A 21,241-nucleotide genomic window follows, 5' to 3' on the forward strand; every position below is an offset into this window, starting at 1 on the left:
CTAGGACACAACAAATGGGTTCTGCCGCCTAGCTTCTTAGGAGAGACTCTGGACTCTTACCATACCACCTTGGGAAGGCTTTTGTTTCCCATGGGTATCCTTAGTTAATTATTTTAAAATAAATAATTGTGTAGCCTGTGGTAGGGGAGAAGCCTCCCTGTGACCTATATTTGATCATCAGAGGGCTGGTTCTTTTCCTTCAGCCAAATTAAATAGGCTAAGTCCAGAGACTGTTTGACTTGAGACCGAATCGATGGTGAGGACAGGCTGGGAGGTGAGCACACACCTGACTCCCAGTGTTATCACTGCTCTCTCGGGAGCAGGGTATCTTGGGAAGGTAAATAGCTGGTCGGGGAGTCAAAACATGCAGGTGAAATCAGAGTGAAGTCCAGATACTTCCAAAGGAAAGAGCAGCAGGGCGGCAGCCAGGCCTGGGCTTCTTCCTGGGCAATGCAGCACTCAGTCTGCCAGAGCAGGAGCTTCTAGAAATTGCTCTCTCCCAGAACATTCCATCCGTGTTAAGAGTCTGACTTTGGGAGTCCTAGAATTTGAGAATCTTCATATCCATGTGTTGAGGTCTACCCTACTACCAGCTCACCCTGCCGAGCATCTTCACTCACAGTCCTGGGGTATTTGGCATAATGCTGGGAGCTGGAGAGAGGTTGCCTCCAATCCTTGAAGCCCCAGAGAGGCAGTACTCTCTCTGTTTCATGGGAGAAGGCAGAGGTGCAGAGTCAAGGAAGGACTTGGACCCTGTTCATTTATAAATCCCAAAGTCTGTCCATTGCCCCTTCTTGCTAGAAAATTCTTCCTTATCCTGATTGGAAATCTGCCTCACCCTTGTGGGTTGGTCTGCCTCTGCCTTCAGAGAGACCCATGCCTTCAGAAGGTTCAACTCTTTCTCCTGCTTCCCATCCATCCTTTCCGTCCCTCCGTCCTTCAATAGAAGTTGGCTGAATGACTATCAAGTGCCAAAACCCTGGCAATACAACAAAGAACAAACCAAAATAGACCAAAGTCTCTTACACGGGGCCGGAGAGGTGACTTAGCTAGTACAGGTTAAGGCTCCCAACCAAAAAGGCAAAACAGATTTGTATATGATATTTATATATAATCTTATATTCTACAATTAAAGTAGAGACCACGCCACCCTCACCCCAGGGAAGATGGCTGATCGTTCTTTCAAGTGGACATGGAGGAGAAAACAATGTTGTTTTCTTGTCACCCACCATTGAAAACAGGAGGCACTGAGTCAGTGTCGAGGAGCCCTGGTGACACTAATTTTCCTATTGGGTTCATGTTGTTTTTCAGGAGTGCGCTACAACCAGCCGGGAAACAATGAGGTCACTTCCTCTTCGACAATCAGTCACCATGGTAACAGTGCCATGGTGACCAGCCAGTCGGTTTTACAGCAAGTCTCCCCAGCCAGCCTGGACCCAGGCCACAGTCTCCTCTCACCTGACAGTAAAATGGTGAGTACTCCTGGGCCACTGGAGCTGATAAGATAAGAGGCAAGACAAACACAACTTCTCACAAGGCCTGCCTTAAACAATGAACCATTGTAGCCCCACCGGGGAAAATGGGGGCTGTCCAGAGCAGGAACCAAAAGGTAGGCTGGTGACCCAGCCTTTGGCGGGTAGAAGAGGTGTTCAGTTTGAACCCAGCCAATAAATCTGACAGAGCCCTGCTCCCATTTTATTGATTGAATGCCTCATAAAGGAGCAAGCCGGGTGGGACGCTGTTTGTTTTGGGGCTGCCAATGACATTTGTGTTGATAAAATGTTCATTCATCCTTCCCGTTCCAAGGCCTCCAAAACCAGACCTTTTTTTTTTTTTAACCCAGAAAGCACCTCACTCTGAAACAATCCCCCGACTCCTTTCCTGACTCCCTTGGTCCTGATGAGGACAGCGTCAGGATGTAGAGGATGGCAGGAGATGGGACTTCTGAACTGGGAGGGAGGACCTAAGGGCAGGTGCGCTGGGTGGGGTGGTGGCTGGAGTAAGAAACAGTGACTTCAAAGGCTCAGTTACCAACTCTCAAATCTCAGCTCTGGCACCTCAGAGTGGTACAGCCTCGGGCAAATTATTATTTGATTCTCTTTCCTCATCTATAAAATGGGAGTAGCCTCAATAGGGTTGTTGGGGAAGTGTGATAGCATATACGAAGCACCCAGTACAGTGACTATTTCATGAATGGCTGTGGTGTCCCTTCAGTGTCAATGACAATTTTTGCTGAAGTTTTCTGTGCCTCTAACCACAGCCCCACAACCAGATGAACCCTTATCCTACTCAGTAAGGCTCATCTGAGTGTTCAAAGTTCTGAGTCTCTCTCTCTCTCTCTCTCTCTCTCTCACAAACACACACAGAGAGAGAGCTAACTTTTATCAAATTTGTCCTTTGACAGTTTCACACATGTATATAGGACATTGTGATTCCTGTCACCCCGAGTCTCTCTGAACCCCTCTTTAGCCCCTCCCACCTCCATCCTAGACTCCAATTCATGGCTTTGGCAACACAAGGGCATGGGAGAGGGCTTTTGAGACAACAAGAAGATTACGACACCAACCGTGAGGGTAGGAAATGGAAAACTTTCTTCTCTGGGTCATGCTCTGTTTCATGGGAGGGAGGAGCTGAGGGTTCCTGACTTCCACGCCGAAGGCGGAACTGCACACATTCCCGGAAGGTGTCTGACCCCCACCTGTGACCGTGGCTGGTGGGGGCTGGATGGTGGAGGGAGGATTTGCCATTTTAGACCTTGACGTGTGAGCTGTGTAGGCAACACAGGAGAGGTGAGTCACAGGTGACCAAGTCTCCAGTTCCTTGGAAGAAAAACAACGTGTAGGTCTTGAGGGGAACCCTGGTCTGGACAACTCCAGTTTCAGGAGACCTGAGCTGGCCTCCTTCATGGGAGTCTTTGTAAACAAACCAGATGGGGCAACCAAGTAGGAAACATTTCTCAGTCCTCTGTGGTCTCCCCAACCCCCTGAGAGCCCCTTCTTCCCTGACAGCAATATGTGCGCGCTGCCTTTATAGTTTCTTTTGGTTTTTTTTCTATTGTGTTTTTTAACTATTATTTTTATTTTATGTGAATGCATATTCTGCCTACATATGTGTCTGTACACTGTGTGGGTTGGACCCCCTGGGCCTAGAGTTACAAAGCGTTGTGAACTGTCAGGCAGGTGTTGGGAATTTAACCCAGGTCCTCTAGAAAAGCAACCAATGCTCCTTAACCTCGGAGCCATCTCTCTAGCTCTGTGACCCCGGAGCCATCTCTCTAGCTCTGTGACCCCGGAGCCATCTCTCTAGCACCTCAGTCTTAATGATTTCTTGACAGTCAAAACACAAACAAGTTAGAGTTGAAGCATTATTCGGGCTACCCTGGGAAAGAGGCCTTTTCTTCTCAGTGGGTTAAAAACTCCTTGATGGGTCCAGGGAGGTGGTTCAGTGGTTAGAACAACTGGTTATTCTTTCAGAGGACCAGAGTTCAATTCTCAGCACTCACATGCTGGCTCACAATTGTATGGAACCCCAGTTCTATGGGATGTAATGCCATCTCCATGGGCACACATGTGATGCACAGACATATATCCAGGCAAAACATTAATACACATAGAATAAAATAAGAATAATAAACTCCCAGGCTCTGGGTTAGGGATGTGGCTCAGTGGTAGAGGTCCTTTGCCTGGAAGAATAAGACTCCAAGCACCAAAATAAAATAAAAATAAAAATAAAAATAAAAATAAAAATAAGATGTAATTCCAAGTCTTAGCTCTTACTTTCTTAAAGGTCCCTGGAGTCTCTCTTTATGCTCTTTTGATCTTCCTTCTAAGTTATGAGCTACATCGTCCATGGCCAGGCTGTCCCATACACAGCCTGCAGACACACTCTTATGCTTTTCTCAGCATTACCCTTGCTAGGCCATGTGCTAGATTGATGATTGACCAAGACAGCACACCTCGGTGTTAGCAAACATCTGGAAGTTTGTTTGCAGGGCCCGGCTTTTCGCTCATCTCCAACACCTTGTTTGTATGTTATGTCACTAGTGCCCGGTGCCCAAAGTCAAGAGTCTGTTCCCTGTTAATGTATAACAAGTGCATCCCAGGTCCACCAATGCGAGAGTGGAATATGGTTAAAAAAGGACATGGTGGGACTGGGGAGACGGCCTTGCTGTATGAGCGTCAGGACTGAGTGTGGATCCCTAGAAGACACATAAACTGGACACAGTGGGGTGGAAGGGAGATGAAAGGCCAAGGGAGTTCCTGGAAGTTTGGAGACCAGCTCATCCAGGTAGCCTGGTGTTAGAATGGCGAACTGCGGGAGGGCCTGCTCAAACAAGGTAGAAGGTGGAGACCACACAAAGTCATACACACATGCACGCATACACACACACCACCATACCACACATCACACAATCATACCAAACACACACACACACCCCACCAAACAACACATCACACAACCATACCAAACATACACACCACACACACCATATCACACATCACACAAACACATCACACATACATATACGTACCACATATCACACGAACACACCACAAATACATATCCACAAACACACACACATATATACATACCACACACACACAATACCACACATCACACAATCACACCACATATTACACGAACATACTACACATGCATATACACACCACACAGACCATATCACAATCACACAAACATATCACACACACACACACACACCCCACATATACCATAGCATACACAGCACACACAGACCACATACACCATACCACCTACATACATACATACCAAACACCACACACACCACATATGCACACATATACCATAGCACACACAGACCACACACACCATACCACCTACATACATACATACCACACACCACATACACAACACACATACCATAGCACACACAGACACACACACAGACCACACAAACCATACATTCATACATACATACATACATACATACATACATCACAACACATACACACACACACACACACACCACATACATATTTAAAAATAAATAAATAGGAGAGTGGGCAAGAGAGCCCAAATGTGTAGTCTTGGTCTGAAATTTACCAGCATAGGGTCAAAGAATTGCTTAGCTTCAGCATCTTCACCTGCAAACTGAGAGAAGTAATGTCCATGTGACAGGGTTGGTGTAGAGATTGCTTACAGCTCTGTGTGGGAGTAAGCCCTCCCTGCTGCCCTGTGCCAAAAAGGTATAGCTACTTTAAGGTTGTAATTTGTGTATGCTGACCTTTTTTTAAAACTCCTGCAATACTTTGCCAGTGTAAAGTCGAACCTTAAGAGCAGATAAGCTGCTTTCAGCTACCACTTGAGGCCTTTCTTTTCTTTCTTTTCATTGAAAAATCAAGTTTAGAAACATTTCTTAACCTCTCTAGACTATCTTCTTTCTCTGCAAGATAGGGCTAATAGCACTAACCTTACATGTTATAGCCACATAAAGAAGTCACCGTATCAAAGGCTTTACAGAATCCAAGCTCTCCAAATTATTGTATTAAGGGTCATCATGGTATCTGTGGCAACTCTCTGGCTTCCATCCATCCTGGAAGCAAGCAGGAAGTAATGGCTACTTCTTCAAGTGGGAAGTCACTTGACCAAGGTTGCCAAGTACAGTAAGCGGATGAGACTGAAAACTCCAGCAGACCTCAGCTTGAGCTCAGCCCCCCTCCTTACTGTCAAGTGACAGACAGCTCTTCTGTTTCTCTCTTACTATGTAACACAGGGACAACAGTCCTAATGTTTGCTCTGTTTGTGTCATTACGGACTGAGGACTTCTGGAAAAGTGGCTTACAAACAGTAAAGCTGTCTCTACATCTTTTTTATCCACACTTTGGTGGTGCCATCAAACTGAAGCACTGCAGAAATGGACTGCGCTGACCTGACTTTCCCTAAACGACCATATTACCCAAGGGATTTGGTCTAAAGGCAGGTCGCAGATTTTTTTTTTTTTTTAATGACTCTGACATTCTGAAAAACAAGTTCAGCAAACAGGCTGGTTCTCTCTTGTTTGATGTGGCTAAAATTCCTTATTGGTCATGTGGCCTCTAACTCATTTCTCCATGTTCATTTTAAAAACACAAACAAACCTATTCAAGATCCCACCCCCTTCCTTTTTTTTTTTTTTTCACGTTAACCTTGGAAAGTGTGGAGTTGACCAGAAGGACAGGGTAGAATCTATCATCTTTCCAGGTAGAAGTGAGAGACCTAGAGTCTGAAGAGCTCTAGGTAGCTGTGTGTATGACAGATCCTAATGCCATAACCCCTCTCCCATGTTCCTGACACTCTCGGCAATGCTTTTAATCCCAGCACTAAGGAGGCAGAAGCAGAGCTCCTGAGTTTGTAGTCAGGCTGGTCTATAGAGTGAGTTCAAGGACAGGAAGGACTACACAGAAAAGCCCTGTCTTCAAAAAACAAACAACAAAAAAATAAGTGGGGGAGGGAAAGAGAAAAAAGAAAAAAATTAGCAGTTATTTCAAAACTGTGACTAACAAACTATTATGAAAATTCAAATAAAACTGATTTTTATATGATCATAACTAGTACGAGGACATTAGAAATATTTCTGATAATGTTAGAATCAAATCCACACATTTTTACAGTAGTTTTTTATTTAGTACTGTTGAGAAAGTTTCTATCAGTGGGCGTATACACAGTCCCCGATAGGATTTGATGCTTGGAGAGACGGAGAATAGGACAATGTATTAGTAGAGACATGAAAGAATGAACTAGAGCAGCCATGTGCAAACACGTCTGCGAGAACTGGCTGCTTTCAACTCTGAGTCTGTCACTAAGATGGAATGGTGAATCGCAGTGAAGATTTAGTTGGTTCTATCGTCAGCTCCTTGACTGAAGGAGGAGGGAGGAAGGAAGGAAGGAGAGAGGGAGGGAGGGAGGGAGGGAGGGAGGAAGGAGGGAGGGAGGGAGGGAAGGAGGAAGGAAGAAAGGGAAGGAGGGAGGGAGGGAAGGAGGGAGGGAGGGAGGGAGGGAGGGAGGGAGGGAGGGAGGGAGGGAGGGAGGGAGGAAGAGAGAACAATTGTAAAGGATAGTGAGGATTTGGAAAAACAGAAAAGCCTTAGCGTCTCCAACCCTTAGTCGGAGACTTTCTTCTAAAAATAGATTTATAAATGGAACCTAGGCCAGACTGACCAAGACTCAAGTATCAGGTGTACCATTTCCTAGCTTCAGGATCTCAGGCAAGGTGCAAATCTACTCTTGGCCTCAGTTTTTCCTCTGGGAAATGGGCATGTCAGAACTCTTGAGGCTGCGCTGATGCTGATGTGTGAGCGGGGCTCGGGAAGAGCTCCTGGCTCCTAGTCTACCCTCATGGGGGATCCTAGGGCATTTCTTCAGTCTGATTTTTAGCAGTCACCTATGTATAGCATCAATAATATAAAAGATGGCAGCTCAGAACACAAGGCACATGAATTGTGAGCAACACATGAACAGATGAACTCCTGAAGTCAGCCAGCAACTCTTAGAACGGGCAAATATAAGCATTGTGAGGACAGGGTCCCTCCTGTCACTGCTCTCTCTTCAGTGTCTCAAACAGAGTCTGTCCCCCTGTTTAACTTTTGTTGTTGTGTGAACAAAGTTGAAAGGCCATAGCATCTTGAAAGCAGCCCTTGTTGGTTTAATCCACCTTTTTTTTTCTCAACCACCTTTCTTTGCTCTCTCCAGCAGATCACAGTGTCGGGAGGAGGACTGCCTCCCGTCAGCACCTTGACGAATATCCACAGCCTCTCCCACCACAATCCCCAGCAATCTCAGAACCTCATCATGACCCCCCTGTCTGGAGTCATGGCCATTGCACAGAGTAAGTGCTGCCCTTGGTCAGTAAAGCAGGGAGCGGGGAGAAAAAATGAAAAGTGAATCATTGTGACTGGAAGAGGCACAGGGAGCCCCTGTGAGATCCCCTGCTGCTCCTAGATGTTTGTCAAGGTAGGGTGATCGAGATCAAGCTACCCTCGGATTTGCAGCCTTTGCCTCTTTGTGTTGGGATCACAGGCATGCTCAATCGAGCCCAGCACACTTGGAGATTTGATGTTTACTTCTCTGGCTCTTTTTGTCTCCTCTACAGTCTTTAGAGCATGTATCCCACAAAAGACATCATTCTAATGGCTTTGAATCCCAGTCACAACTTTCTAGTTGTGTAGCCAGGTCAAATCACTCAACCTCCTCTGGGATTTAAACTTCCTCATCTATAAAATGCATTGTTAACACAATCCAGTGATAAGGAAGACAGACATGCTTGTAAATCTAGAAAGCAAGACCTCTCATAACTGTGGCTTATCCATGTGTCTCCTGTTTATTCCTATCCCTTTGCGTTCTCTAGAAAATTCTTGAGGTTGGTCCTTAGGGTAAGAGCAAGGTTTTGATGGGTTTCTGAAGAAGTCATTTCATGTCAGAAGACAACTCTGGTTTGGGTAGTGCTAAAAATACAGAGAGGACCCAGAAAGAGCCACTAACTTAGTATCTCTGAGCTTTCAGATCTTTAAAGTGAAGTAGGTTGTTTAACGCATGTCTGGAAAGCTCAAGGAGACCCTTGTTCTGCAGCCGGTCTTGCCCCATCAGAGTGGGCCATTGTTGGCCATGGGAAGCTGAAGTTGGTGAGGCAGGCTGGAAACGGGTGGTTATCTGAGGGTGTGGACATGTCTTAGCTTCACTGTCACGGGTTATCTGAGTGTTTGGATGTTTTTGGCTCCACTGTGACTACTCAGGCAAAGTCATTGTAGTCAGAACCATGTTTCTGACATCGGGAGAGCTTACTCCGATGGAGCCAGAGATAGCCAAGGGTGGCACATTGGTCATCATTTTTCAGCTTTGCACTGCCCCATGGTCCTCTTTGGCATCCCTGTGTTAGGACTCTATGCTGCTTGCTTCCTTGTCTTGTTGCCGCATTCTGCTTCCCTCCCCTTCTGTCTTCTAAGAACGGAAATCATGTAAGAGAACAATTTATGCCTTCTTTGAGGGCAGAACAGGTCAGGGATCATTGAAAGCACACAGATTTATTGAACGACTGTGTGCAGCTCTTACCCTGTCCTTATCTCCTGGGATGGAAAGATGCTCGACATTTATATCATCAAAAGGGAAGTGGGAATAAAGAAGTTATTAAAGATTTCCAAAGTTAAAAATTGCTTCAAAATCACTTCCGTTTCACTGGCCCTTGGACTACAGCAACCAAACGAATACTCAGAGTTAGAGAAAGAGTGAGATGCCTAAAACAAGCTTGCTTACCTTCTAAAAGATTTCATGGGGTTGGAAGAGATGGCCCAGCAGGTAAAAGTGCTGGCTTTTTGATGACCTGAGTTTAATCCTCAGACCCACATACAGGTGGAAGGAGAGAACTGACTCCTACAAGTTATCCTCTGATCTATACATGTGCGTGGGTCTCTCTCTCTCTCTCTCTCTCTCCCTCCCTCCCTCCCTCTCTCTCTCCCTCCCTCCCTCTCTCCCTCCCTCTCTCTCTCTCTCCCTCCCCCCTCTCTCTCTTTCTCTCTCTCACACACACACAGAGACAGAGACAGAGACAGAGACAGAGAGACAGAGAAAGACAGAGACAGAAACAGAGACAGACAGACAGACAAAGGTCTGTGGGTAAGATATCTACTTCCTACTTTCTTCAAATAAAGTAACATACAAACTACATGACTTCTTTCTTCCCATACTAAGTTTGACTAACACACACACACTTAACTGTATTATTTTAGGTGCTATCTAAAGCTAAAACTAAAGCTAAACTAAAGCTTTCCCTAGGGCCATTCTGTATTTTCCAAGTTTGCTCTTCCCATCATGTGCACCCAAGCGTCTCAGCTTCCTCACAGCATCTCTTGAAGCATGTAAGCAGGGTGCACACTGACCTTAGGCGCATGTGCATATGTGCACTGGGGTAGACAGAGCATAAAGAAGGGTGAGGATCATCAGGAATCTCAACTGAGACCCAGTGCCCTCCTTTAAGGGAGAGTTGATTAGAGAGGGGTTTTTTTCTTGTTTGTTTTCCGGTTTGTACAAGGGAACTCCCTCAGCACCGCAAGACCCTGGACAAGTGACTTGCCACTGTCAAATCCTCACTATCTTTGTTTCTTCCGGATAAAAAGGCCAAGAGTCACACACACACACACACACACACACACACACACACACACACCGGGGGAGCTAGGATGACGTCAGAGGTGCTCAGTCCTGGGACAGAAGCACACCAAGGTCTCAGGCTGCTGAGAATGAGATTCCTGAGCCCCACCTCTGCAGGCTTTGACTCACTGAGTCCTTGGGCGGGGCTCAAGAATGTATATTTCTTAAAGAGGTCTTCTGGGTGGCTCTAAGGCTCAGCCCTGTTTCCAAACTATGCCTTTTAATGTTATCCAGTCTAGACAGGCTAAAATTCTTTTCTGGGCAAAGATTTCCCTAAGTGAGCAGTGGGCATGGGCTCTTGTATAAACACAAATTCATAGCGTTTCTTGGGAGCCAGAGGCCAGCAGTACGAGGAGGGAAATTGCTGGGCGGTGGTGGCACACGCCTTTAATCCCAGCACTTGGAAGGTAGAGGCAGGCAGATTTCTGAGTTCGAGGCCAGCCTGGTCTACAGAGTAAGTTCCAGGACAGCTCGGGCTATACAGAGAAACTCTGCCTTTGGGGCGGGGGCGGGGGGGGGGAGGAAAATGAAAATAGATATTCAGCATATCTGAGTCCCCTGAGGGGGTGATATTCTAGTGATATTCTGAGGGTGATCAGAAGACACCCCCCCCCAAGTCCTACCCGAGGGAGTCAGGAAGAGGGTTATCTGTTCTTCCTTTCTGTTCAAGGGTCTCACCTTTTAACTTTCTGATAATGATATCTTCTAGAGCTCCAAGTGGGCAATTGTTAAAGTCTTTGCACTATCTCCCTGGAGGATTTCCCACAAATCCTTGCTTTCGAGGTGTTATGCCTTTCAGAAAGGCTCTCTCTCTCTCTCTCTCTCTCTCTCTCTCTCTCTCTCTTTCACACACACACACACACACACACACACACACACACACACACGCACATGCACGCACACGCACGCACACACACTGCCACCCCGCACTTACCTACAACAGGCCTTTCTCTGGATCTCCTCTTCATCACACTGCCCCCCTCCCCCCAACTTCCCAGAAAGCAAGGTCTAAGGAATATTGGCAGCTCCAGGGCAGAGACTGGGCAACCTCTGACCTCAACCTCTGACCTCTACTCAGATCTTGTCTCACCTCCCCAGGATCATGTCAGGAAGCAGGGAGAGAAAGGAGACAAAAAGAAGTCTCAGGATATAGTCATGGTACCAAAGCTCAGGTTTTGCATGCCCCCAGAGCAGAAGGATGGCCAGACCTCCTGCCATGTCTTTAATTTACTGCTTCCTCTTCCTCAAACCTGGTTCTTCAGGTACCAAAATCCCTAGTATATATCCACTTCACAGACAGGCCGAGTTCTTCTTATATTTTCTTCCTTTCTCTGCTACGATGCACAGAGTCAATCCCTGACCCCTCCCAGGGGCTTTGTGAGCTCTACTGTGTATCCTCAGACCTCCTCCTCCCAGGATTGTAGAGGAAGGTTTGCTTTCCTTTGCCTGGAGAGGCCAGCAGGCAGTTGGAGTAGGGGATGGGAGGGGTGGAGGACAAGGAGCTGCTGCAGACTGCTGCTCACTTCTAGAAAGACAGATCTGGGTAATAAGCCATACCCTAAAGAAGATTTCCGTAACTAAGCCAGAGGACACCGGAGCAGGCTTCTCATGGTCCACCATGGACGGAGACAGCAAATAACATTCCCAGGGCTCTGACGACCTCAAGGGAGCTAAATTTGGGAAGTCATAGGATGATTTGGGGAGAGTCTTGGGCTTCAGAAATACATCTCTCCAGGTCTTAGTTTTCTTATTTAGTCACTTTTCATGCAACCTCTTCTATAACAGACATGCTGAGCAGGGGCTCCATCTGTGACTGATGCTGCCCTGTCACCTCCGTACACCCCTGCTACCACTCTGACGTTTTTTCCTTTTGCCCCCACAGGCCTCAACACCTCCCAAGCCCAGGGTGTCCCGGTCATTAACAGTGTGGCTAGCAGCCTGGCAGCCCTACAGCCCGTCCAGTTCTCTCAACAGCTGCACAGCCCTCACCAGCAGCCCCTCATGCAGCAGAGCCCAGGCAGTCACATGGCCCAGCAGCCCTTCATGGCCGCGGTGACTCAGCTACAGAACTCCCACAGTAAGGACACGCGTGCCACCGGGGTTGCAAGTTTCCTTTCAATTAATCAGCAACCAAGGCCACTTCTCAAGCTCAACTCTTGAGAGTTGTTCTTGCTTTTCTGTCCTCTTCCCCAGCCCCAAGACTCCAAGGGGGTAGGGGGGGATTTTGCAGAGGAAAATGTAGGCCTATAAGCAAAGGGTTGACCAAGCACAGAGCACACAGCACTTTCCCATCCCAGCCCCATGAAGATCTCAGCAGTCAATCAGCATCTTCCCATAAGCATCACCTTAGCAGCCATCCCTAGCCAGTCAGAGTCAGCATGCTGGCTGAGATCTATTTACCTCTCTAAAACAGATGGATCTTCCAGAGCCCTCATGCCCATCGTCTATACACACTAAAACTCTCCAATCACAAAACGTGAAGCTTGTGCTGGAAATAGAGCTCCTTGCTAAAGCGCTTGCCAAACAGCATTAGGTCCTAGGTTCAACCCTGGCACTGAGGAGGAAACAAACAGAGCTAGAGAGAGAGAGAGAGACCTCTGTCAGGAATGTGCTTGCTATGCAAGCGTGAGAACCTAAGTTTGGATCTCCAACATCCACATAAACAATCTTGGTATGCTGACACGTACCTATATACCCCCAAGCTCTGGGGAGTCGGGGCTAGGTGGGTCTCTGAGGTTCACTGGCCAATAGCTTAGCATACTTGGTGAGTTTAAGTCGGTGAAAGACCCTGTCTCAAAAAGTAACATGGATCACACCAGAGGACCAATAACTGAGGTCACCTTCTGCCACACATACACATACACATGCATGCAGACAGGCACACACACATACATACATGTGCACCCACACATACATGAACCTAAAAACCAAACAAATTAAAGCCATCAACGTGACCACCTCCCCTCTACCAAGTCAAGGAGCAGCAGAGTCTCTGCCCTTACAGAGGGTCCCCACAGTTGGCTTTTACACCTCCCCTACATTTACCTATCCCTGCCTTCCATCCTGAGCCCAGGCCTCCACTGTTCTGGCCAAGCCTGGCTGTAGTCTTAATTTTCAAGTTTGGGAATGAATTATAGAAGGGATGCCCATCTTGCCTGCTTCAGGAAGCATCCAGTCTAGACTAGTCTTAAACAGCTATGTAGCCACTGGCTACTCTGATACTCATTTGCTTCATGCATACAATAGGAACAGTCAGCTTATGAGGTCATTATGAACATGAAATTAAAATATGGGTGATCAGGCTAGAGAAACGGGTCAGTGATTAAGAGCACTGAACACTCTTCCAGAGGACCTGGGTTCAATTCCCATCACCCACAGTTACATGTCTGTAACTCCAATATCTGACACCCTCACACAGACATACCTACAGGCCAAACACCCATGCACATAAAATAAAAAAATAAATTATTAAAAAATATATAGATTATCTACCTTTCATAAGCATAAAGTGTTACAGAAACACAAGTGTGTTTCCTCAGTCACTTTTAAAAGACAAGGAGGGCAAAGGGGATTTGAGTTGTTCCTTCAGATGCCTTGGACAAACAACATGTCTGAAGTTGGTCAGCCACATTCATCCTTCTATCCTCAGGGCTCAGTCCTGACTCGGCCCCTGCAGAGCTGGTTTCTAAGCAGCACCTCACACTCCAATTACACATATCTTTGGCTTTTAAAACTCTGCCACAGCCTGCAGCAGAGTCTGGGACGCACATGGGCCTTGTTCTTCTTCTGTGGAGTCTGTGGCCCCCACCTCCCAGGTCCGGGTGGAACAGTATTACAGCAGTCACCATGATCCATGGGCTTGCCCAGACCTAGTAGACCTGACTCGCCACAAAAAGAGAGCCCAGAGGGGCCAGACCAGGAAATAACCAGCAGCCAGTGACCTTCACCTCCACTTTGTACTGGAGGCCTCCTTGGTAGGGTCCATGTTTTGGGAACATGCTGGTCCCTCCCTCGTGGCTAAGCATCCACATGCTTTCATTAGTGAGGTGACCTGGAATCGACATGATCCTTCTGGATAGCTAACATGAGTCACGGGACTCCCGATGTGGTAGGCAGTTATTAAAACAACTAAATAATTGAGTCACGTGCTCCTGGAGGTCTTATCTGAGTTGTCTCCTCTTGTTTATTCTTCATATTTATGTGATATCATAAGGCTTTGATATCACTGTAGTGGAAATTGGAATAGCCCAGAATTATACAGTTGATTACATGTACATCTAATTATGATTGCAAACCAGTCTACAACTCCAAGAGGACACAAGGAGTTTGAATTGTGTCAGAAACAGTAAGCACACATCTGGGCAGATGCTTCATGTTGGCCAGGAGGTGCTCTCCATATGCATAATGTCACTTGTTGACACTTAGGCTCCTAATATTTTACCCAGAGTCAGGGAAACAGAATTGTGCAGAGGGCTATATATTTAGTTCAAAGCATTGATATTTCCCTACAATAGATATCCTTATTTTACAAGGGAAGAAACCAAAGTAAGATCAAGTACCTTCATTAAGGAACCATTAATACACTGCCTTCCCAAATATAACCACCACCCCCCCAGGGAAGTGGGAACTACAGGGTGGTTTGTGTGGGTATTGTGACTGTGTGTGTGTATATATATATATATATATATATTTACTGAGTTTGTTTTCTCTCTGTCTCTCCAGTGTATGCACATAAGCAGGAACCCCCCCAGTATTCCCACACCTCCCGGTTCCCATCTGCAATGGTGGTCACAGATACCAGTAGCATCAACACTCTCACCAGCATGTCTTCCAGTAAACAGGTAATGCCAGCAGGAGGGGGCCAGGGTGTGTGCGTGTGTGTGTGCGTGTATACGTACTCATAATTCAGACTCTCAAAGTACCAACGAGTGAGCACATACTCAGCCATGACTTTATTCTCAGGAGATTCTTCTTCAGTTAGCTACTAAAACGAACTCCTGAGGTCAGAGGGCAAAACAGATGGGCAACTGACCAAAAGAGCTTATTGCTCCCCAACAAGGGTCTTAAGTGAAGACTGAGGTTGGATGGGTCACTGGAGTCTGGATGACATAATGCGGTTAGACACTGGAACTGAGCATTCCTGACGGGGAGGACTGATGATCCATGCGAAGGGTTTTTCCAGGATGGGATGGGGCGACCAGGATGTCTGGTAAGCTGCCAGCTTTGTAAAGGTGGTCAGTGGGGGAAGAGAAAAGGAGAATCAGGGGTCCTGGGACTAATTCTCTTAGTCTAGGACCCATACCACCCTCAGGCACTAGAAGCCCGAGGAATAATCTTATTAACCCTTTGAGGACTCGTCAGTAGACAATGTGACCTTTTCAGAGGCCTATGCCCTTCTGGTGGTTTACCAAGAAACTTAAATTCAACTTCCTGGTGCAGAGAGCATGGGAGAATCCACAGTAGCTTAGTCACTGTTTCAGTGGATGAGTAATTCCCACCTCCCAAAGAGGTGCTGGAGTAATAAAGACCGCTACCCAACAGGGAGGGCCGCAGCTCAGAGATCTCCCTACAACAGGGCACCGAGAGCTAGAAAACAGGACAAGATGTCTGAACATGGTTGTGGATTCCAGAGTAGCACAATAAGACCTTTCAGCAGCTGGGGTCTATGTACTGTGGGAACTGTTTGGCCTCTATCGATTGCTAGATAAAGAGGCAACAACCTTGAACTTTGTGTCAGAAGCACTCGTCAAGGTTTGATCGTGTTGATTGTGCCCCACCTCCATCCCAGACACCCCCGTAAGTCACACCTCACCCATCCCATCCGCCACTAGCTTCTGATCAGATTTTTTCACGGGCTCAGGAATCTCAACTCTCTCCTTGACTCATCTTCTTCAGGCCCTAGAGTGAAAGTAGGGCAGGTTCTACCATTGACTTTGAACATTTGTTTCATCTTGAAAAGGGACAGTTGTAACATCTACTTGTTTCGAGGACTTGGAGCAGCTGTGTATGTTAAGTGTCTGGCGTATCTTGAGTGCTAAATGCTTAGCTTGTGTTGCTGGGCTCAGAAATCTGGGAGGTAGAAGGAGAGGTGTGTGGGACCCACTCCGCCAGTCTTCTCTCACCCAATAGAAAATTAAAAGACAACCCACCATTGCCCTGCCCTTCGACTCCTAACTCCCATTTCCCACTCTTTGTAGCCATCAGGGAAAACATTTATCTGTGCTCACCAATCTCAATCAGGGGGTTAGCCAGGCGGAGCAGCCCTCCTTGGGAATACCTTCCTCTTTTAAAGTTTTATCAATCCATCTGCTGCTTGGGCAGCCCTCGACAGGGCAGTGATTAATTATCGCTGTCTTTCCCACATTGACTTTGATGCCTGCTTGTTGAAACGAGTCCTCTGGGTTCGGGAAATGGTCCCTTAACCTGCTTCAAGAAGCTCCCAGAGATGTTGCTATCAACCCCCATGAGGCTTCTGCCCTCCACTGGGCAGAGTGGCTAGCCAACCTTGAAGTTGAATGAACAGCTTCCTTGATGGATTATGAAGGTGTCTCTGTATTCCGGGACATCTCATGAGTAACCAGATCCTCATTTCTGCAACATATACTAATAAGATTAAAATATATATATACTAATAGGATTTTTTTAAAAGCCTCAGGTGGGCATGATGCTACACGCTTGTGATAGCAGACACAGAAGGCTGAGGCAGGAGGAGCATTGTCTCACAAGACAAATGGGATGCTTTATAGTTTGGTGCTGTTGTTTTCATTCCATTTGCAACCTTCTAAGTTCAAAGACATGAACTGAAACCCAAAATGGAAAGTGACCTACCCAAGGTCATGCAGACGAACTTGGCCTCCAGACTTTGGCCTTTGACTCCTAATCCTGAACTCTTTCCATTTAAACACCATGCCCCTCTCTTGATAATGCCCATGGTTTTGTTGTTGGAAGTGGTTCGGAACCAGAGCCAACATTACACATGTGTGCTAAGTATCAAACAGAAAACTTTTGTCCTACAAACCAGTGCAGAAGGAAGAATAGGAAAGGGTGGGCTGAAGTGAAAATGATCTATAAACTCTGTTCCTGAGGCACCAGGAACATGGGCAGCTGTTGTTTTGGTTTGTTGTTGTTTCTTCATTTTAAAGCATTGTTTTCCACGGGGTACTTCAAAACCATTGCCAGGTGTCAGGATCCATGAGATATGTAAGAGAGATATGGGTCCTTGGCCAAGTAAGTTAGGGGAACTTCTAGCTTAAACAGAGCCTTCTGGAAAGGGCCTCCCAGGACAGTCCATGTGTTGATGATGTGTGTGAAACCAGCAGCTAGTGTGTGCCATGCTTGGGTCACAGGGACACACCCTGGGGACACACCCTGGATAGTGCTATTCTGCAGGATTTGAGTAGAGGTAGAAAGAGCCAGGACACCCGAGTGAATTCTGACTCCACCAGCTTCTGCTGTGCAACCTTGGGCAGTTTCTCCCCACTGAGATTGTTGCTTTCTTTATAACTGGGAGAAGCCCTTCCCTGGCTCAACAGGGCCTAACAGGCGTCAGGGCCATAGTTAGATGCTCCCGTTATATTCCTCCTGCTGCCTGTGCTCCTTTATGAGGCCATCCTCTCCCCTTCTGCCTTCCTCACTATCCACCTCAGTGCTTGGTCTACATGTGGTCAGAGGAGGCCCTGGCAACAAAATATCCCAAAAGTAGGACTATTGCTCCTGAAGGCTCACCATCTTGTGTGCATGCTCTCAATCACTGTTTCCCTTGCTGCTACCAGACAGGTACTCACCTTCCCACCTTCCCACTTTTACCCCCAAAATCAAGTGAATCAGGAACCACCCACAGTACCAAAGCTGCTTGGGACATCTTGAATGTCCAGTGAGTAAGTGGGTGGGTGGGTGGGTGGGTGGGTGGGTGGGTGGATGGATGGATGGATGGATATAGTACCTCCAATTTTCCAACAAGCATTCAAGCTGCTCTTCTACCATATATTATCTGACTAACTCTCTTCCTCCTTCAGCTAAGTAGATAGGTTTATGCAGAAAACTAAGGCTCTAAGATGAAGAGGGAGATGAGTAATTTTACACAACGATAAACCCCACAGCCAGACTTCTACCAGACTTTAATCTTCTTGCTCCAGATCCATTAACAGCCTTCACTTCCCAATATCTTTTTTTTTCTTTTTAACTTTATTGTAATTTTTTTGAGATAATGGCTTGGGGTCCTTTGGGTAGCCTCTGGAAGGTGGGAGAGAGTGTGCTATGTGCAGAAAAGAAACTGATTGAAAACTTAGATCCAAGAGGAATGATCCCTGGCTGGCTTGGACCTCACTGTACAAACAAGGCTGGCATCAATTTTGCATTGCTCCTCCTGTCTCTGCCTCCCACATGCTGGGATTTGCAGGCATGTGTCGCCATACTTGGCTTCTGATAGCTATGCATGCTTAAGAACCGTAATAACGATGCAGTGTTGTGCAGGTACACAGCTAAATCTAGATTGTGAACTTGTAGCTGTCTGATCCCAGGACTTAACTGTTGCTACCACAGACCTGCCTCAGGGTCTTATAGAACTAAGTTTCAGGATTCCTAGGCTGCCAAGAGTCCTCTGTATCTCCTTTCACCTGTCCTTTCTGGAGAATTTGCCCCTTCTTCAATGCTTGGGTGTCGTGAGTTACATTCTGAGGGGGTTTGTGTCTGAGCTCCTGTGTAGTGACTGACACCCTGCAGATCTGGGAATAAGACTGTACCCAGCAATGACTTCAGTAAGCACCAGAGTCATCTGTGAGCTGACTCCTGTTCCCATAACACACTCTATCCACTGCTTCACTTCCTAGTTTACAGAGAGGTCAGGAGAAGCCCCCGGAGGTGCTAACAAGGGGAGGTGAGGGGCTTCATCACGAGCCTCCTGCAGCTGTGCCTCCTTGTCAAACTTTCTTCATTGTTGGGGTTGGGGAAGCAAGGTCTGATGGTTAGGAACACCAAGCCCGGGAGCTGGCCATATCCAGACTTAAAATTCCACTGCCTTCTACCCATATACCCTCTGGGAAATCTGTCAAGCCTCAGTTTTCTTCTGTATACAATGAAATCTCTTTCATGGGATCATTGCATGACTGCAAGAGGATCCTGGTACAACCTATCTCTCCATGCTTGACCCAGGGGAACATCTAGTCCATGGAAGCTGGGTCACATCTGGTTTCTGCCACTAGGAACCCTGAGTGTCTTCTAGGTATGAGAAAGAGGTTTATAAATGACCAAGGACATTTTTTTTCCTAAACTCGGATTTTTTTTTATAGAGATGTATTTTTCATGTGTGTTTGTGTTGCACTTGTGTGTATCTCTGTGAATCATTTACATGTGGTGCCCAAGGAGGCCAGAAAGTGCTGTTGAATTGCTTGGGGCTGGAGTTATGGATGGTTATGAGTGCTGGATAAATGCTGGACACTGAACCCCAGGCCTCGGCAAGAGCAGCAAGTGCTGCTAACCTCTGAGCTCTCTCTCCAGCCCCATGGCTAAGTGTGCGAGCTTGGCCATCGTAGGTCCCAGTGGGTTTTACTTATAGTCTGTATAGACTGTAGTTCCTGCATCTCTAAAATTATAAATATAATCATTACCTTCACATACTTGAGCTACAGTTAGTGCAACAAATTATCAATAGAAGTGAGTTGGTTTACACACCCATCTTCTCTCTCTCCTTCCTCCCAGTTCAGTCTCGAGGCCAGCACAGGCTGGTTTCTAGTCTCACACTCCACTGTGTCCTCATCATCACCACCTCCACGCTGCAGATTCAGTAGCTGCTTTCTGATACTGTGCCACAGCCCATCCCTCCTTTGCCCCTTGCATTTTAAGGCACCACCTCATTCTGTAGCATTCCACACTCCTCCTGCCCTTAGCTGGCAATTCATCTCCTCAATATTAGAGCTCTGAGGGGCCCAAGGATCATTCCTTGGCCTCTTCTCATTGGGTCACATGCCAATCCTGTGACTTTGGGCCAAGTGCACAGGCTGATGACACGTGGGATCTGTCCCTGAGGTGGTCCTGCCCACAGAGGGTGCAATGACAGTGTTATCATTAGTGAGACATATGCATGCCCAATTTATACAGCGCACCTCTCAAGCTGAGCCCGCCTAAAACAGAAACTCTTCATTTGCCCAGGTTTCTCCTTACCCAGATCACTTCCTTGTTCTGTAATTCCACTTTTAAAACCCCCTGCCCTCCTTTCTCACTAGAGACCTTTGTTCTTTTCTCCATTACCCCACGTCCTGTCTATCGGTTAAGTTCTGCTAGGAGACCTTTAGAATTCATCCCAAATCTGACATTCCTCACCACACCCCTGCACACCATTCTATATATTCTATATATTATATATATATATGCTCTTGTCTCTACTTGATTTCATTCAGTGGCCCTTGACTCCCCCTTCTGCTCTTCCATGCAACATTGTGGTCTGGTTGCAGCCGCCAGAGAGACCTCAAGAGAGAAACCAAGCCTGTCCTTCCCCTGTCAAAATTCCCCAATAGCTTTCCATTGCTACCAAATGAAGAAGGAGACTTACCAGGCTCTGGGTGATCAGGCTGCTATCTCCATACTTCTTTCTACCCCTCCTTCAATCACTGGGCTTAAAGCAGAACCAAGAACTTACGACAGCCAGCAAAACTATGTGTTTGGCCTCTTCTGCCAGGAACATATTTTGTGGGGTTTTCCATGCTTGCTTCTTCATCTTATTCAGTTCACATATCATGACCTCCCTAAATTACCCTCCTTTCCCTCAAGTCAGCCTAAGTTACCATGCTTGCTTTCTAAGAGTATTCACCTCTACCTAAAAGGTGTTTACATATGATATATGCATGTGACATTTGGTGGCATATTGTACAAACTCTCTAGAATGTATACTGTGTAAAATTATAGCTAGGTCATATTCACAATTGCATGCCCTGGACACCTTGCAGGCACCCAGCTATGGGTTAAATTAATAACAACCTCTTACCTCAAGGGTAGGTGGAGGCCAGCAAGATGGCTCACTCAGTAGGGAGAGACCCGTGACCTGAGTTGGATTCCCAACATGATGAAAAGAGAGAACTAACTTCTGCAA

The 21,241-nt window shown here is 46.7% G+C and overlaps 1 protein-coding gene and 1 long non-coding RNA gene across 8 annotated transcripts in view; one reads left to right on the forward strand and one right to left on the reverse strand.

The window, feature by feature from the left end:
* The window catches only part of Hnf1b (HNF1 homeobox B), a 55,709-nt gene that overhangs the window by 31,133 nt on the left and 3,335 nt on the right, over nucleotides 1-21,241 (forward strand). For 5 of the 7 annotated variants that reach the window (XM_006532794.3, NM_009330.3, NM_001291268.1 and 2 more), the window contains 4 exons: nucleotides 1,312-1,472; nucleotides 7,708-7,843; nucleotides 12,041-12,235; nucleotides 14,881-14,999. In XM_006532794.3, coding sequence (XP_006532857.1) covers nucleotides 1,312-1,472; nucleotides 7,708-7,843; nucleotides 12,041-12,235; nucleotides 14,881-14,999 — 611 coding nt within the window. The remainder of the gene's footprint in view (nucleotides 1-1,311; nucleotides 1,473-7,707; nucleotides 7,844-12,040; nucleotides 12,236-14,880; nucleotides 15,000-21,241) is intronic. The other 2 variants (XM_006532791.4, XM_006532793.4) reach the window with 1 other exon arrangement.
* Nucleotides 1,413-11,151, reverse strand: Gm51869. Its single transcript, XR_003949580.1, has 3 exons — nucleotides 11,093-11,151; nucleotides 2,567-2,767; nucleotides 1,413-1,496 (listed from the first exon to the last, which is right to left on the reverse strand). It is a non-coding gene; the product is annotated as a predicted gene, 51869 (long non-coding RNA).

This window comes from Mus musculus, chromosome 11 (genome assembly GCF_000001635.26).
Source record: "Mus musculus strain C57BL/6J chromosome 11, GRCm38.p6 C57BL/6J".
Lineage (NCBI taxonomy): Eukaryota > Metazoa > Chordata > Mammalia > Rodentia > Muridae > Mus > Mus musculus.